At 47.5% G+C, this 15,989-nt stretch overlaps 2 protein-coding genes and 1 pseudogene across 2 annotated transcripts; 1 reads left to right on the forward strand and 2 right to left on the reverse strand.

The window, feature by feature from the left end:
- Window positions 1-200: 200 nt before the first annotated feature.
- LOC123400545 lies at window positions 201-1,764 on the reverse strand (annotated as a pseudogene).
- A 3,613-nt stretch (window positions 1,765-5,377) lies between these two features.
- On the forward strand, window positions 5,378-8,847 carry LOC123444782 (alanine--glyoxylate aminotransferase 2 homolog 3, mitochondrial-like). The gene is made up of 9 exons (XM_045121627.1): window positions 5,378-5,653; window positions 6,722-6,952; window positions 7,081-7,251; window positions 7,334-7,477; window positions 7,568-7,747; window positions 7,856-8,081; window positions 8,174-8,287; window positions 8,404-8,490; window positions 8,577-8,847. The coding sequence occupies exons 1-9, from the start codon at window positions 5,417-5,419 to the stop codon at window positions 8,618-8,620; spliced, it is 1,434 nt and encodes a 477-aa protein (XP_044977562.1). The 5' UTR covers window positions 5,378-5,416; the 3' UTR covers window positions 8,621-8,847.
- Window positions 8,848-10,525: 1,678 nt separating this feature from the next.
- On the reverse strand, window positions 10,526-15,315 carry LOC123444789 (TOM1-like protein 6). Its single transcript, XM_045121640.1, has 9 exons — window positions 15,028-15,315; window positions 13,937-14,015; window positions 13,450-13,548; window positions 13,007-13,120; window positions 12,651-12,799; window positions 12,455-12,536; window positions 12,285-12,370; window positions 11,678-11,908; window positions 10,526-11,595 (listed from the first exon to the last, which is right to left on the reverse strand). The coding sequence occupies exons 1-9, from the start codon at window positions 15,171-15,173 to the stop codon at window positions 10,698-10,700; spliced, it is 1,884 nt and encodes a 627-aa protein (XP_044977575.1). The 5' UTR covers window positions 15,174-15,315; the 3' UTR covers window positions 10,526-10,697.
- Window positions 15,316-15,989: the final 674 nt, after the last annotated feature.

The following is a 15,989-nucleotide window of genomic DNA, read 5'->3' on the forward strand; positions in this document are numbered from 1 at the left end:
TCTTCTAATCTAAACAAAATATACCCCGCAAAGAAAAAAAAACTAAACAAAAAATGATCTTTTCAAAAAAGAGCAGCCTGTCATCTCATTCTCATCTACAAGAGATATAAAACTGGCGCACAAGCTAAAAAAATAAGCAAATTACACACATTTTTACATTCAAGGTGTGCGCCGCAGTTCCGGTGGCGGCGTGGAGTTCATCATGGCCGCGCCACCGCTGGCGAAGCAGCCCCCTTTTTGCTCGACTCGGGATCGTCCCTTCCCCTCCGCGTGGACCCGTCCCACCCCTTCCGCACCGACCCGTTGCCTCCCCCTCGGGCCCACGACATCGTCCTCGCCAGGAACGCCTGCCACCGCCGCCCGCCGCCGGCGTTGCCGAAGCTGCCTCCCCCGCCCGCGGGCCGGCCTCCGCGCACGCTCCCCTCGGGGCTCCGCCTGCCGCCGGCGTTGCCGAAGCTGCCTCCCCGCCCACGGGCCGGCCTCCGCGCACGCTCCCCTCGGGGCTCGCTCCAGCGAGGTCGATCAGGCTGGTGGCGTGGCGCAGGCGGCGCGACCTGAGCACCTGCTCCCTCACGTGGTGCGGCAGCCGCAGGGTGAACCTCTCATGGTCGCTCCGCTCGGCGGCCGCCGCCGCCGCCGCGAAGAGCGAGTGCCCCGTCGAGTGCGACCTCGGCAGCCTCGCCGCCCGCCGCTCGCTGCGCAGCATCTCTAGCTCCATCGCCTCCTCCTTCCTGTCGTCCTCATCGCTCTCCTCCTCTTCCCGCACCGGTATCGCCACGGCGTGCGGCGGCGACGACGAAGGCGAGGGCTGACGCCGCGCCACCTGCTCCGGCGACAAGGGCGCCACGGCGGAGGCGGCGGCTTTTCGAGGTTGGCGCGGCAGAGCGGGCACGTGATCCGCGCCTCCAACCAGCGGTCGATGCACTCCGGGTGGAAGGCGTGCGAGCAGCGCGGTAGCAGCCGGAGGAAGAGGAGGTGGAGCACGTTTTTTTTTCGGGGAGGTGCAACAGTTGGATCTATTTTTGTTTGCTCGCTGTAGGAGGAGGTGGAGCACGGTCAGCCTTTGGTGAATTTGGTAACTGCACACCGTCGTGGTGCATGGATGGTGGAAGGCCGTTAGATTGGAATTTGTTGACTAATTGTGTGGTGGTGATTGATGTTTGTTCTTTGTGGGTGTAATAGTTGTGTGTACTTAGAGAAGTTCTCGTTTGATTCTTTATTAGTAGTATAGATTATCGGGGAGAACCAGAAATCCTGACTCATGGGTCACGATATGATCATCTCACAGGGAAAGAAAATGGCTACCGAGGTGATGATGTTTGTTCCTTCTATTTTGTTAGCGGGGAGAGCCAGAAATCCTGACTCATGGGTCACGATGTGATCATCTCGCATGAAAAGAAATTGGCTATTGAAAAAAGGTTTTCCTTCGTTTTGTATTTCAAAGCAACCAACACCGTACATAGAACTTGATGGGGCGAACATCACATCAAGCCCAAGGATCCGATCTGTCGCTGCCAAGCAACACCTCTAAGAAGGAACGCGACGTCGACAACGCTGCTGCCCGGACGATTTCTATGCTTTCCCCTGGCACGCAGAAGGAGGTAGCGGATGCCTACCACCGACACCCTCCACGAAGGAATGGTGGCACCCATCAATGTCACCGCATCGGAGCCGGACGAACCGACAAGGATTTCTCCCACACTCCAAACACCACCGCCCAACCGGAGTTGACCAGCCAAACCATCGCCCAACCCCATGCGCCATCACGGTTGCGCCGCCATCCACGTTATCTCACTGTGAACACCAACACGAGGCCAAGAAGACCGGAGAGAGGTGCCAAACGAAGGAGCAACAACACCGAAGCCGAGCGAGAGGCAATCCACCTCCACCGCCGATGTGCGGGAGGCTTGCGCCTCCGGCACCACAGCGGTCGCCGGCCGGACACGACAGCAAGAAATACCAGGCCACCCCTAGCCCAGCTAGGCCCGAAATGGGCCCGCTAAACCCCGCCGGCCATGTTGCAGCAGGCTCGCGTCGGCGCTGCCAAGATCCAACCGCTCCCCCGCCTCTCAGAAGTCCCGTCGCAGACCCGCTCCGTCGGCTTGCCTAGGCCCAGATGGGCCCTGCACGACCCATATCTAGGCTGGGTGGCCCCCGCCAGGTCATGCTGCAGCGACACCCTGCCGCCAACGACAACAACATCGCCCAGCCATCCGCTTGCGCCGCATCGGGGAGCCCCACCGCCACACAAATCGTCGCCACCTAGGGGCACCCCCCGGTGCAGCTCCGCCCTACGCTTGAGAGCCACATGGAGAGGAAGGTCATGGGGCGCCGCCACCATCATCCCCGAGGCCAGACCGGCCGCAGGTGCCAGCGACGGCGGCGGAAAGGAGGGGGGATGAAGGAAGGAGAGGCGGGTGCACGGTCAGTCGCCGCGGGGGTGACACGGGCGCGAGAGATTGTTTCAAGAAAATGGCTACCAAGTTGATGATGTTCGTTCCTTCTATCTTGTTACCGGGGAGAATCGTAAATCATGTAATAGTTTTCTTTTTACGAATATTGAAATGCTTATATATTTTCTTTCGAACTTTAATTTGTCATGATGGTACACAATAGTGCCTTCTGCAACATCTCCGGTATCCACATAGTGAATCATAAAAAACAATAGAAATGTTTTTTAATACGAGGGACAGTTTTCATGCATATAGAGTAAAGTGAGCCTTGGATCAATGGTTGGACATGCAGTTGTGTATTCTAACGAGGCGAGTTCAATTCCTAGAATTGACACGTGATGCATAGGGGGGTTTCCATATTTATTGAGGACCAAGCTTGATGTGTGGTGGAACCACTCATAAAGAATTATGTTGATACTCATTTAAAAAATTCCGAGGGTCATGTTTATCTGGTACTCATACTAAAATGACCGCATGCATCCCTCGTTGGTGGAGAGGTCGGGAAGTGAAAAGCTCTCCCATTTTTAAGACATAACGCCTAGGGGGCGCCGAAACCCTAGCCGCCAGCCTCCCCTAAGTCCATCCCGCTTCATGCAGGGAGGCCGATGGCAGAAGTTAGGTTGGCGCCCCTACTACGCGATGGCGATCGGAGCACCATGCCCGGTGGAGTGGCTGACCTGTCGATGGGTGATGGCGATGGCGGCGCTCCATTCAACGAGGGTGATTGCCCTCCGTGCAGATGGGTGGAAATGTTGGTCGCGGTTTGGCCTCGGTCGACCGATGGCGCGAGGAGGGACCGGTGAGGATCAGCTGGAGGCTCCCTGCCGGCATGCCGATGGCAGTCTTCACGGCGAGGCTCTATTTGGTTCTAGTCAGCGAAGAGATCGGGGGGGGGGGGGGCTTCTGGTGAAAATCACGCCGACTACGGTCATGGCGGACGATGACGACGTGTGTGACGTCATTCTCTTCTCGAGGCATCATTGTTGTAGGTCGCGACACCATGCTTGGGATAGATCTGGGTCTTCCCGGATTGGACGATGATGACATTTTTCGCATGGACGATGCCGGATATCAACGACATGGAGGAGTGGGGTCTCGGCGTCTAATGCGGGTTGACGGACTCGCGCAGGAGGACGTCGCTGTCTCGCGTGGTGGTGGCATCGACAACGGGCCTTGCAAGGCTGATGCGTCACTTCATGTTCTGAAGTTGGATCAGTGGAAGATGGTGGCGACCGCCTCTAAGAGTGTGTCAGACCGATGTGTGCCCCATACTCGACATCGTGGCTTGATTAGGGATTCCAACTTTAGATGTTAAGCTTTGGTCTTTATGAGTAATTAATAAAATGATTGCATGCATCATCCACATGCAGAGGCCGGGATCATCATCCTTTTCAAAAAAAAGCACTCGCAACATCGAATGTGAGATTAGTCCGCCAATGCAACACCTCAAAAACAAAGGACATATTGAATACATCATCTGTCTTTAGTGAGAGAATGTGATAACCAAATTTTGATGGAAATTGATTAAAACCACGTGGAAACAATGTTTTGAAGTTTTGAAATAATCTAAAAAAACATAAGATGTTAAGTGTGTCATGTTCTATTAGCATGTGAAATTCTCAAGTTTGAAGACATTACCATTTACGAGGTCCGTAAAAAACAAAACTGACACTGAATAGTGTCGAACAACAAATTTCACTATTCATTTCTAATTTTGTTTTTTCATAACTCGTAAAATGGTAATGTATTTGAACTCGGAATTTCGCATAGCAATGAAACATCGCCCTCTTAACATCCCGTATAAACACGGTTTCCATGAAGTTTCCTTTAAACTTGGTTGTGATATTATGTTGTCCTTATTTTGTGTGACGTCCTCGTTTTATTTATTTAAGTTGGGCTTGGTTTTCTTTTATAATTTTTATTTCATGGAGTAGGCTCGCCATTTCTTATGTTATTGGGAACTTTATTTGAGTGTAAATTCACGATATAATTAGTGCCACATAATCTATGTTTTATTTGTCGAATTGATGCTCAAAGTTAAATAATGAAATGCGTGGATGCCATGCAAATTAGAACATATGATTTTTTTAAATAAAATTGATATTATCAAGTTCAAAATGCCCTAAATTATGCAAGTAAAATTGAGAAATGTGTTTCTGGATAATTTTCACAACTCGATCCAATTCAACCAACGTGTGGTAGTTTTAGCCAATTAAATTCTTGGGATGCGACTGAGATTCCACATTGAAAACATATTATTTATTCTGCTCGCAAAAGAAAAACATGTTATCTGTTTGGTGACATATTGAATATACTACCTGAATACTGGTACATTGCATTGAAAATAAAATAAAAGAATATACATAAATGTGATAAAAATACTATTTTCTTCGTTTTCAAATATTTATCTTTTAAAGATTTAGCTGTAGACTACGTATAAAACAAAATAAATGAATCTGCATTTTAAATTATGACTTTATACATCCGTATGTAGTTTATAATAAAAACTCTAAAAAACAAATATTTAAATACGGAGGGAGTAATACGCTTTAGTGTTTGCACCATGCTATGTTTGTGATTTGAGAAGGTGATAAATTTGTGATTACGAAGAAGAATATTCTCGTTAAAACAGCTACAAACATGGACAGTGATGATATGATGGTATGTCTACGATTCAGTAAGGCACCGTTTAAGGAGACATATTTGCAACTGATGAAGGAGATGATTATGATTCAGTATAATGGTAAAAAAGATTGGTGCTCTCTGTTTAGGCATGTTATTCTCTGTGCGTATCATTCAGTGATACACAGACGATATTCCCGTGAAATATTTTTAGGAAAGGGCGCGCTCGTCATTTCACACACCCCTCCATCACCGGCCCGTCCATCTATTTATAGCGGAGCGACGGCCATCGCCACCATTAACCAGTCCACAGGCAGAGAGAGAAGGTAACAGGGCCAGATATGCAGCGTCTCGCCTCCTCCCGGCGGCTCCTCCAGGCCGCGCTCGCCCCCGGCCGGGCGCATTCCAGCCTCACCGCCGCCGCGGTCGCCGCCGCGCCGGAGAATGGCGCCGGCGCCCCCAAGATGCCGCCGTTCGCGTACACGCCGCCGCCGTACGACGGGCCGCGGGTGGCGGAGATCGCCCAGAAGCGGGCCCAGTTCCTCAGCCCCTCGCTCTTCCACTTCTACGACCGCCCCGTACGTGCCCCCCCCCTCGCCCTCGCCACCCTCCATTTTCTTGGGAACGAACCAACGGATTTGATTTTAATTTAAAAAGAAAGAAAAGAGAAACGAAGTTTGATTTCCATCTCCATTTCTGTTCTCAAGCGAAATTGTTACATGCTAAATCGGGCAGCTCGCTTTAATTCCCCATTCCAAAATCGCCGAACACCAACAGCACATGTGACATGTCTCAGTTCAAATGATGAGCGGCGTTCGCATAGTCAGACAAACGATTTGTGCAAATCTTCTTGTCCTGGTCGCTTTTAGCAGTTTCGCGGTGAGAGAAGATGGTATTTTTTTGGCTAGTCCTTACCCGAATTATGGTGATTGGTGGGATCTGGGAATCACAGAGCTAAGATTCTCAAAAAGGGGAATCATAGAGCTAAGATTGTTGCTACAGTAGTACCAACAGAGTTGTGCACTCCATTGGATCTACCTCTGTACTAGTGTAGCCATGCTTTATTGGCCCCAATGAATCGAGGGCAAAAAACTTTTTGGTTGTGTCTTACCACTGGCAACTTTGCACAACTAACTCCTCTGAGATCTTACATCTGTGGCTGGAGCACTAGTAGTATAATAGTATTTCATAAAGAGAGTGATCACTGACAACATACTGTGTTTGAACTGCACATGCATTGCCAAGTTAATAAAATACTGTCAGGATAGGAGTTCTGCAGATAGTGTCAAAAGTTGTGTACCTAACATGCTCACGGCTCACCCACCAACCTTGGAGCTCACGTGCTATACTCAGAGCAACACATATATCACGTGTTAAATATATTTTTATGTGAAGATATATCTGATTTACAAGGCACAAAGAAAAAAAATGTAAGAGGGAACACTTTCGCCAGCTAGCTCTTTCAGATCCCCTTGAATTCTTGTAAAGATGCTTTTGTAAAAAGAGGGCAGAATACAAAAAAATAGCTTCCTGACCAGGACAAGAGTGTGGTTTGATAATTAAGTGAGGAAGGCTAGTATCATGCAAGACAAATTGTGATTTCATCACTGAAAACTTATTGTTTTTGCACACAACAACTATTGCAGTTGAACATAGTCGATGGAAAGATGCAGTACCTGTTTGATGAGGATGGTCGCCGCTACCTTGACGCTTTTGGTGGCATTGCTACCGTTTGTTGTGGGCACTGCCACCCTGATGTGATTGAAGCCATAGTCAACCAGGCGAAGAAGATACAACACTCCACAGTTCTGTATCTGAATCATGCAATTGCAGACTTTGCTGAGGCTTTGGCGGCCAAAATGCCCGGTGATCTGAAGGTACTTTCAGCCTAATAAAACGTTACACATTTCTGGACCTGAAAGTACTTTGGAATTTTATGGACGAAAGTACAGATTATTTTGTTTGGTTGACCGAGCCTCATGTCTAGTTCTCTTGGTTTCTTCAGGTTGTTTTCTTCACAAATTCTGGCACGGAGGCAAATGAGCTTGCACTGATGATCGCACGGCTTTACACTGGTTGCCATGACATTATTTCGCTTAGGAATGGATACCACGGGAATGCAGCTGCAACAATGGGTGCCACTGGTCAATGCAACTGGAAATTCAACGTTGTACAGGTGAGGAAATTTAAATTTCAGAAGATGCCTCATTCTATGTAATGGCTTATTAGTGATATTTACTGATTTACGATGCATCCAGACGGGAGTGCACCATGCACTTAATCCAGACCCATATAGAGGCGCTTTCGGGTCAGATGGAGAGAAATATGCCAGAGATATTCAGGAAACCATTGACTATGGGACTACAGGAAGAGTTGCAGGGTTCATTTCAGAAGCCATACAGGTATGCCAATATCAACACTGTCATTAGTAACATCATGTTCAAAGAAAGTGAGTTTTCTTGAAGAAACAATTGTAATGCTCCTCTCTGCAGGGAGTTGGTGGAATTGTGGAACTGGCGCCAGGATACTTACCTGTGGCCTACGATATGGTAAGGAAAGCTGGTGGCCTCTGCATTGCTGACGAAGTTCAGGCAGGAGTTGCGCGAACTGGAAGCCACTTCTGGGGATTTGAAGGGCACGGCGTCATCCCGGACATAGTCACAATGGCAAAGGTGAGTCCTGATAGCCTCTCCACACTTTTCACACTTCAAATTTCATGCTCCCCGGTGTTTAAAGAGTCAAAACTATAGGCTGACATGTTTCCTGTCATTCCTGTTCAGGGTATAGGGAATGGAATACCGATAGGAGCGGTTGTTACAACGCCTGAGATCGCTAAGGTGTTAACCCGCAGGAGTTACTTCAATACCTTTGGTGGCAACCCTGTCAGTACTGCTGCCGGCCACGCTGTTCTCAAAGTGCTGGAGAAAGAAAAGCTCCAGGAAAATGCGTTCGTTGTTGGCTCCTACCTGAAGGATCAACTTAACGCTCTGAAAGAGAAGCATGACAGTGAGTACTAGTAGCTAGATAAAATCACATCGTGGGTAAACACATACCTCGAGGATACCTCTGTTACTTACAATTACATCTGGCTTGTGCAGTCATCGGCGATGTTAGGGGGAAAGGCCTCCTTCTTGGTGTTGAGCTGGTGACCGACCGGCAGAAGAAAACCCCGGCGAAGGCTGAGATCGCGCAGGTCATGAGCCACATGAAAGGTGATTGATTACACTAACTGATGAGCTCTGTCGCTTCTCTTGAGCTTTCGCAGTTCAAAAACTGAAGTAGCAAATCTTTGTATCTGATATCCGAGTGTCCGTTCTTGTTGGAACAGATATGGGCGTGCTGGTGGGGAAGGGCGGTTTCTTCGGCAACGTGTTCAGGGTGACACCGCCGTTGTGCTTCTCCAAGGAGGACTCCGGTAAGATCTGGTTTTCAGCTGTCAATGCTCACGTAGCATGTGTTTTATCTTGGCTTCTGATCCATGACTGTAACTTTGCGTCACAGACTTCTTGATCGAGGTGATGGACATCGCGCTGTCGAAGCTGTGAAGAGGCACTGAGCTCATGCAGGCTTAGCATGGGGAGCAGCATCCATAAATAAGAGACGATCTGCGAGACAGCACCTCGTTGTCTCGTGTTCTGTCTTGCAAACCCTCGAGTGCGCACATCTGATCCGTGTTTCGTCGACATTATTAGGCTTGCTGCCTTGAGTAGTAAACTGTATGCATGACCAATAAGTTCTTGGTAATAAAGATATTCAGATGTGTTTTATTGTATCCTGCATTCTTCCTGCTATCTACTCTTTATGTTCCTAAATGTAAGTCTTTTTAGGGGTTCCTGGATGTATATAGACATACTTTAGAGTGTAGGTTCATTCATTTTTCTCCGTACCTAGTTTCTAGTGAAATCTCTAAAAAGACTTATATTTACGAACGCTCCACTCCCTCTACCCTACTCCCTTCGTTTTTAATTAAATCTGAGACCTTTTAGAAATTGCGGGGAAGAACTGCAGTGTGGGTGGCGAGGATAGGAGATCACCATCTCCAGGCTCACGCTGCGGCGCACGGCAGTTGCAGAAGATGGCCGCCGCATGAGCAGGGGGAGGGAGCATAGCACAAGCCCCGTGCTTAATCTGTAGCAATAACAGGCGAAAAAAGGCCGCTAGACGGCGGCACGTGCTTGGATGGCCTTGAACAGATGGCCCGATCGAGATGAGGGCATCAGCGGGAAAAGAGTCACCCTCGGCGATGGAAAGCAGAGGGCCCACGGTGGGCAGCAGCCCAGCAGGCACACTGAGCTTGGGCGGGTGCTGGCACTCAACGGAGGGCAGCAGCAGCAGCGTACGGGCGCACAGGCACAGCGATGTAGGGCGGCCGCGGACCACGGGCTCCATAGAACAAGCGGGGGAGGTGAGCTCAGCTCAGAGGGTGAGGGCAGAATGGAAACAAGGATAGGGACCAGACCAGGTGAGGAAGATTGGGACTCCAAGACACCATGCCTTATACGGAGTACTCCCTCTGTAAACTAATATAAAAACATTTAGATCATTAGTTTACTTTATGGGCATAGGATAGAAAGCAGCGGCGATCAGGGCAAACGGACCTTGATGATCCGAGGCTGGCTAAGGGCATCTCCAATAGTCGTATGATCATCGTCGGTAAAATTGTCACATAGACGGTTTTGATGACATGGCACATAATAAAAGAAGAGAGAGAATGAAATCATATAAATTTGAAACAACGGTTCAGGCACAAGCTCCGAGGCAAGCATGGCCATTTCTTCAACATTTAGTGGACCCGCTTAGTTATTTTGCATACGGTTAACATACACTCCATTGGAGAGCTCGTATGATGACGTGGACACTTATACCAACGATTGAACATACACACTGTTGGAGATGCTCTAATGAATGTATGAAAACAAAAGCCGCTCCCTGAATTTGTTACGCGCTCGCTAATTGGCGCCGTACACAAAGCAACCACCGACCCGATCGGCAAACAGACCTTGATGATCCGAGGCAACGGCCGGCCGTTTCGATCGGTCGGCAGCATCCATTCCCGGCCGTCTCCGGTGGCCACAAATCAGCTGATGCCCCGCATGCGTGCATGCACAGCAGCAGCAGCAGCGCATAATTGGGTGCACCGCTACTTTTATTCGCTTTTGGATAGAAGTTGCCTACTGGTCCAACGATACGTGAAGCGAAGACTAGGCCCTGGGAGCATAAATGGATCCAAGAACAAAGTCTTAGATCTCTCTTTCCCAAGGATATATGCTGCCTCCATGAATTCGTTTTGTTTCCCTGGTTGGTGTTGCTTAGCTGGCTGTGTAGAAGACTTGTTGTTTCCTTAATGAAGAAATTGGGGGAAATCCCTTTCGTCTAAAAAAACTGGATAGCAAACATTTTACTTCACACGTCTGAATGATGACACAAATCAGCCATGGAGTACTAGAGAGTAGAGACGAACAATGGTTGAAGCAAATCATTTACAGCAATTATGCTCTACCATCTCTTTAGAATATAAATACAAATTCACCGACCACCGACTAAAATCAAATATGACCTGAACACATATACAGCAAATGTACAAACCAAACGTCACCTTAGCTAACTTGGAACTCGCGAGACCTATTTCCTTCCACCGATCATTGGTTGACCACCACCCTTTGGACTAGGCACATTCGTCGATCTGCTTGTCTTGCCTCCGGCGCCGAAGCTCTTCACATCGATCAAATCACCAAACAGATTGTCTGGCATGTAGTAGGGTTTGGCTGTGGCCGCTGGTGCTTCTTTTGGTCTTTGGTTTCCATTCATTCGAGCATCTGGAACAATGGCGAGGGCGTTGTTTGCATGAGAAACAAAAGAGCTGTGCTGTTGCACCGGACTGGGATTTGGGGTTGGAGATGGCACATGTTGCATCAATGGAGAAGCATAAGGTGTTGCAGGAGCCGGGTAGGCAACTGTTGAGGCAACAGAAGCAACAGGAGGATTCGGCATTTGGTATGTGGCAGGCTGAAAGGGATTTACAGAGTTCGCACTTGTAGGCATGGCCCACGGTGGTGCCGGGTAGCTTGATGTGTATTGTGGAGGCCTCGCTGGATATGCTCCAGTCTGTGCACTCTGTTCACTTTGGGCCCAGGGTGCAACATAATTGTTGTATGGAGTGTACCCCTGATTTATCGGATATGCCTGGTGGTTCGAAGGGTAATGTTGTCCATTCGATGCCACAGGCTGATAGTTTGGCGGTAATTGTGACCCGTTCGACACAGCGGTCTGCTGACTGTCATTTTGGCTCTGAGTTGAAGAATCTGTAGATGCTTCAGGAGGACTGTACAAGGTGAGGCTTAGAAGGTCGATCATATCCTGCTCTTTTGTCCGAGTACCACTGACAGGAGCTGAAACAGGGACCAGTGCATTGCTCCCAACAGAAGATGAGGCTTCAGAAGTTGCATCATCAACAGGTATAAGGGCATGATCACCAACACTTGATGATGCCTCGTCGCTACTTATCACAGATTTGTTCTTTCTACAGATACAAAACATATCATAAATAATAAGTTGTGGTTCAGGAATAAGCAGGCTGTGCATCAAAAGCTATTTTTAGTTACCTTCTTGCTAGCTGAGCAAACTCATCCTCTTCATCCTCTTCAACGGGCGTCTCATTTTCTGCAACAACTGGAGGTGCAGATGGCTGTGGTGGTGGATCCTCTCTGGGTATTTCATCTCTTCTTGGGGTTTCAACTGGCAAAGGAGAACCAGAAGCGATGGCATCGTGTTTTGCAAGTACACTTTGTAAACGGTCATTTATTTCTAGACCTTGTTTCAGTAGTTCCTCATTCCTAAACAATAGGAAGCATAAAAAGTCATTCGATGGCATGTGACCTGAACTGCACTGTCACTTAGACGGCACAAAACTGAAAACAAAATGTGCGCCATGTTTATGCATGTGCATGCTGGTGCTTATACTCCCTCCGTTCCTAAATATAAGTCTTTTTAGAGATTTCAATAGGGGACTACATACGGAGCAAGATGAGTGAATGTGTACTCTAAAGTATGTCTATATACATCCGTATGTAGTCTTTTAGTGGAACCTCTAAAAAGACTTATATTTAGGAACGGAGGGAGTACTACTTATAGTTCATTTGAGGCAAACACCACGGCACACTAAGATAGGGGAAATATTCTTTGTGCCGTCTGTGGGAGAAATGAGTTTACCCTGTTGAACTGACAAATCCCATGAGCTTTTGTTGATTTGAACGACTTTGGCTGACAAGCTCAGTAACAATTTCATCTTTAACAGCCTGGAATCACCAATAATTGAATAGGTTATTTCATGAACTTCACTAAAACTAGCCATGCAATTTTCTTTTGAATATTTGGCTTACCATGCGATCAGCAGGATTCAAAGCATTCACCATATCACTCAGTAATTCTGTTGCATCTCTAATATTATCCAGATCCCCTGAACTGGAGGGAAAAAAGTTAACAAGTTATAACCATTAAATAGAGTGATAGAACAGATAGCTTGGACAAGAAAAGCTGAAGGAGTTGAACACGGAGTTACTAGAGAAGAAATGCAACCTCAGTGTTTCAACATCAGATGCCATTCTATCATTTAGACTTCCAGTGGGATATGCAGGTGAACCATACGGCTGAGATTGATGCGTCACAGGAGGAGTAAATATTGGAGGGGCATCCATAGGACGACGTGGGAACATTACTCCTGACCTCTGTAAAAGATGGTGCGTTACTGATATGATTAAAGTGCAGTAGCTTGTCCCCAAAACTGGTAAGATTTGAGCAATTATATGAGGCCGAACTACTTATACTTTAAACTTTTCTTTCAGGGCATGTTCTTGGATCCACGTAAATGTATAGTGGACTGGTTCTGTTGAAAAGTGTGAGGTTTCACACTGTGGGGGGGATTGCAGCCATACCTTTAGTTCAATGTATGACCAGTAATACTGTGGATATTTGCCCCCGGGTCCACCAAATGCTTCTTGCCATGAGTCCAGAAGTATCAATATCTTATCCTTCACTTGCATATCGTGCTGGATATTCAGAAAATAAACATTCCAAAAAAATTTAGCATTGTGTTTGATTGTTTTCCATTTAGTAAAAAGAAACAGAAGATATCAAGTGAGACAGAAAACACAATAAGAAATATAACCACAAAAATGCCAATGCCAATGGATGAATTGCAGATATGACTGTTACCATGTTACCCAATAACAGTTAGCAAGTTCACCTGAAGAAGAGGTGATGGTTCAGCTCAAACACCGAGTTTGAGTCACAAAACAACAGGGATTGGCCAAAAGGATTCTTATCTAGTATAAAGAGAATATAAAGGAGAGACTTAGAAGAACAAAGGATAGTATACCTTCTTCTGAACAATTTTAACCATTTCTTGTAAAATATGCAGCTCAGCAACTTCAGAATGAACATATTCACCACAGTTCTTCATCATTGTCTCCAAGAGCTGCAAAGGTTTTTATGACCAGTGTCAACAATAAAAATAGCCCCATGAAGTTGTCTCAGCGGGAGAAACAACTTGGCTTATTGCTTTCTCAAGTTGACAATCATACAGTGGCAGATGGAATTACTTCTAACAAACTGAAAGTGATCACAAAAACAAATCTAGAGTTTTCACAGCAAACTATTGCCGAAAACTACCAATAACACATACTCCCTCCGTTCCTAAATATAAGTCTTTTAAGCGATTTCACTAAGGGTCTACATACGGAGCAAAATGATTGAACCTATACTCTAAAGTATGTCTATATACATCCGTATGTAGTCCACTAGTGAAATCTCTACAAAGACTTATATTTAGGAACGGAGGGAGTAGTATTATTATAAATACGCACCGTCAAAGTGAAAAATTGAACTTTCGGATCCTTATTCTGCAACCGCTTCTTCACTGCTTTTACCACATCTTTTGTTTGCCTGATTATTGAGGATTGCAAATATATTAGCATCTGGTAAGGTAAAGTAAAGCTTCTCTGCAAATACATAGGTCAGTCTGGATGTCCCCCCATCAATACATTTACACAAACACAACATAATTCAGAGGTTTATTTATTTGGAATCCTCTACTGAAACAAAATACAATAAAATAGATCATAAGCAATTATATAAATATAATCCGGTGTCTTCCTACCTATGAATACCCCAACAGAATACAAGTTCAACCACATTTTCATCATGAACAGCTGCAGTACAGTTTTGTTCTGGTCCTTCTGGAAGATCATTGCCCAACAGGCTAGGCATCAAAATTAGACAGGAAGTTTCTGAGTGCTACCGGTAGCCTATCAATCATATTTTGTCGACCACAGAAGTACCATTAGAATCCATATCTTGATTGGCATGAATGGGAAGCAAACTACTGTGCACACCTGAGCTCAGTCGGTGCTCCGAAAGGAGCATACCTGAGCTCGAGCATCAATTTCTCAGCTCAGCCTAAGTTAAAGAAACCATGAAACACGGCACCGTAAACTAAAAACTACATACAGGCGTGTGCTTAGTAGTTGCAACCCATATTATACTTGGCATACAACAGAGTAATAGCCACTAGTAGAAAATTGTCCTAGGTAACAACAGGCTGGAGGCCACTTCCTAGTTCCTACCAATCATCTCGAGCCACCTTGAACCAATTCGGTACTAAGAATTCCCAAATAGAATAGTACGATTATGACCAAAACCCGCCTCAATCAATCGGGTCAACGGCCCCCGAAACCGAAAAACCCAGAACAGCAGCGGCAGCGGCAGAAGCTGCAACGGCAAAGCAACACCAAGCGCGGCCGGACGAACCCCAAATCCCCCGCCGTGGTTCCCGCTACTCCGCGGCGAGCACGAGAGACGAAACAACCATAGCGTCGGAGCAACAACGGCGGGGGGTGGAGGTGGGGATGGGGGGAGAGAGGAGGAGGAGGAGGAGGCGGCGATCAGCAGTGGTCACCATCGGTCGGCGTTGAGGGTGTCGCAGATTTCGAGGTTGACGGCCCAGTCGGGGCCCTGCAGCAGGTGGCTGGTGGCCTTGTCCACCCGCGACGCCGCTGGCAGCCGCCCCGCCTGCCGCGGGCCCGTCCCCGCCGCCGGGTACATCGCCGGAGGGAGGAAATCGCCTGGTCCGGGCTGGGGCTTGCTCGGGAATCGTCCGCGGGACGGAGCTCGAAAGATTCCTTTGATTTTTCTTCTCCTTGGGGAGGAAGAGGCGAGGCGAGGTGGACTGGCCAAATTGGAGGAGGCGACGGAAGGAGGATTGGTTGGGGGCGTGGTTTCGTCCACTTGGTGCCGCGCGTGGGTACGTGACTGACGGGCGGGTCCGGAGTCCACGTGGCTGGGGCTCGGGAGGTGCCCGAGCGGGGGTTACTTACCGGTTTGGGTTTAAGCGGGCTTTCCATCGGTCGTCGTGGGGTTTATCCGCGTAGCGCAAGCACTGACGGTCGGTCGTCGTTAGACCGAGGAAGGAAAGTGGAAAACGTTTTTAGTACTACTACCAGTCCCGAAACGTAGCATGGGAGCTTTCCGTCACCGCTTGGTTAATAAAGGTTTTAATAAAGCTCGTCTAGAAGTTCGTCGTCGAATTAAGTTACTCTAGTACTCCATATGGAGCCAGAGCCCGGTCTTGGTACGGTGGTTTGGTGGTACTAGTACGTCCATGGCAAGTAAACCTGCCTGGCTGCACGTAGCATCTTCTAATCCTTCAACCCCAAGTTTTACGCTGGACACTACGGGAGGAACCGGTAGAGGAAATGTTGGATCGTGCCGGGGTATGATGGTAGTATGTGTGTGTAGATCAAGCATCTAATGGAAGTCCTGGTTTTATTAGGATGGAATAGGTATATAGACACGGGTTTGCTAAGACATGTCTATATGTGCCTCAACTATTTTGCATATTTAAGTCAAATATCATTGATT

This window comes from Hordeum vulgare, chromosome 1H, assembly GCF_904849725.1.
Source record: "Hordeum vulgare subsp. vulgare chromosome 1H, MorexV3_pseudomolecules_assembly, whole genome shotgun sequence".
NCBI lineage: Eukaryota > Viridiplantae > Streptophyta > Magnoliopsida > Poales > Poaceae > Hordeum > Hordeum vulgare.

What these genes read in the sequence shown, in the direction of transcription:
- LOC123444789 (XM_045121640.1), bottom strand. Translation starts at nt 15,173, where the DNA reads ATGTACCCGGCGGCGGGGACGGGCCCGCGGCAGGCGGGGCGGCTGCCA. An exon ending in TTAAAATTGTTCAGAAGAAG is followed by an intron (nt 13,121 to 13,449) that starts GTATACTATCCT and finishes CTGAATATCCAG; the next exon opens with CACGATATGCAAGTGAAGGA. An exon ending in GGTCATACATTGAACTAAAG is followed by an intron (nt 12,800 to 13,006) that starts GTATGGCTGCAA and finishes CATCTTTTACAG; the next exon opens with AGGTCAGGAGTAATGTTCCC.
- LOC123444782 (XM_045121627.1), top strand. Translation starts at nt 5,417, where the DNA reads ATGCAGCGTCTCGCCTCCTCCCGGCGGCTCCTCCAGGCCGCGCTCGCC. An exon ending in GGAAATTCAACGTTGTACAG is followed by an intron (nt 7,252 to 7,333) that starts GTGAGGAAATTT and finishes CGATGCATCCAG; the next exon opens with ACGGGAGTGCACCATGCACT. An exon ending in GGTCATGAGCCACATGAAAG is followed by an intron (nt 8,288 to 8,403) that starts GTGATTGATTAC and finishes TTGTTGGAACAG; the next exon opens with ATATGGGCGTGCTGGTGGGG.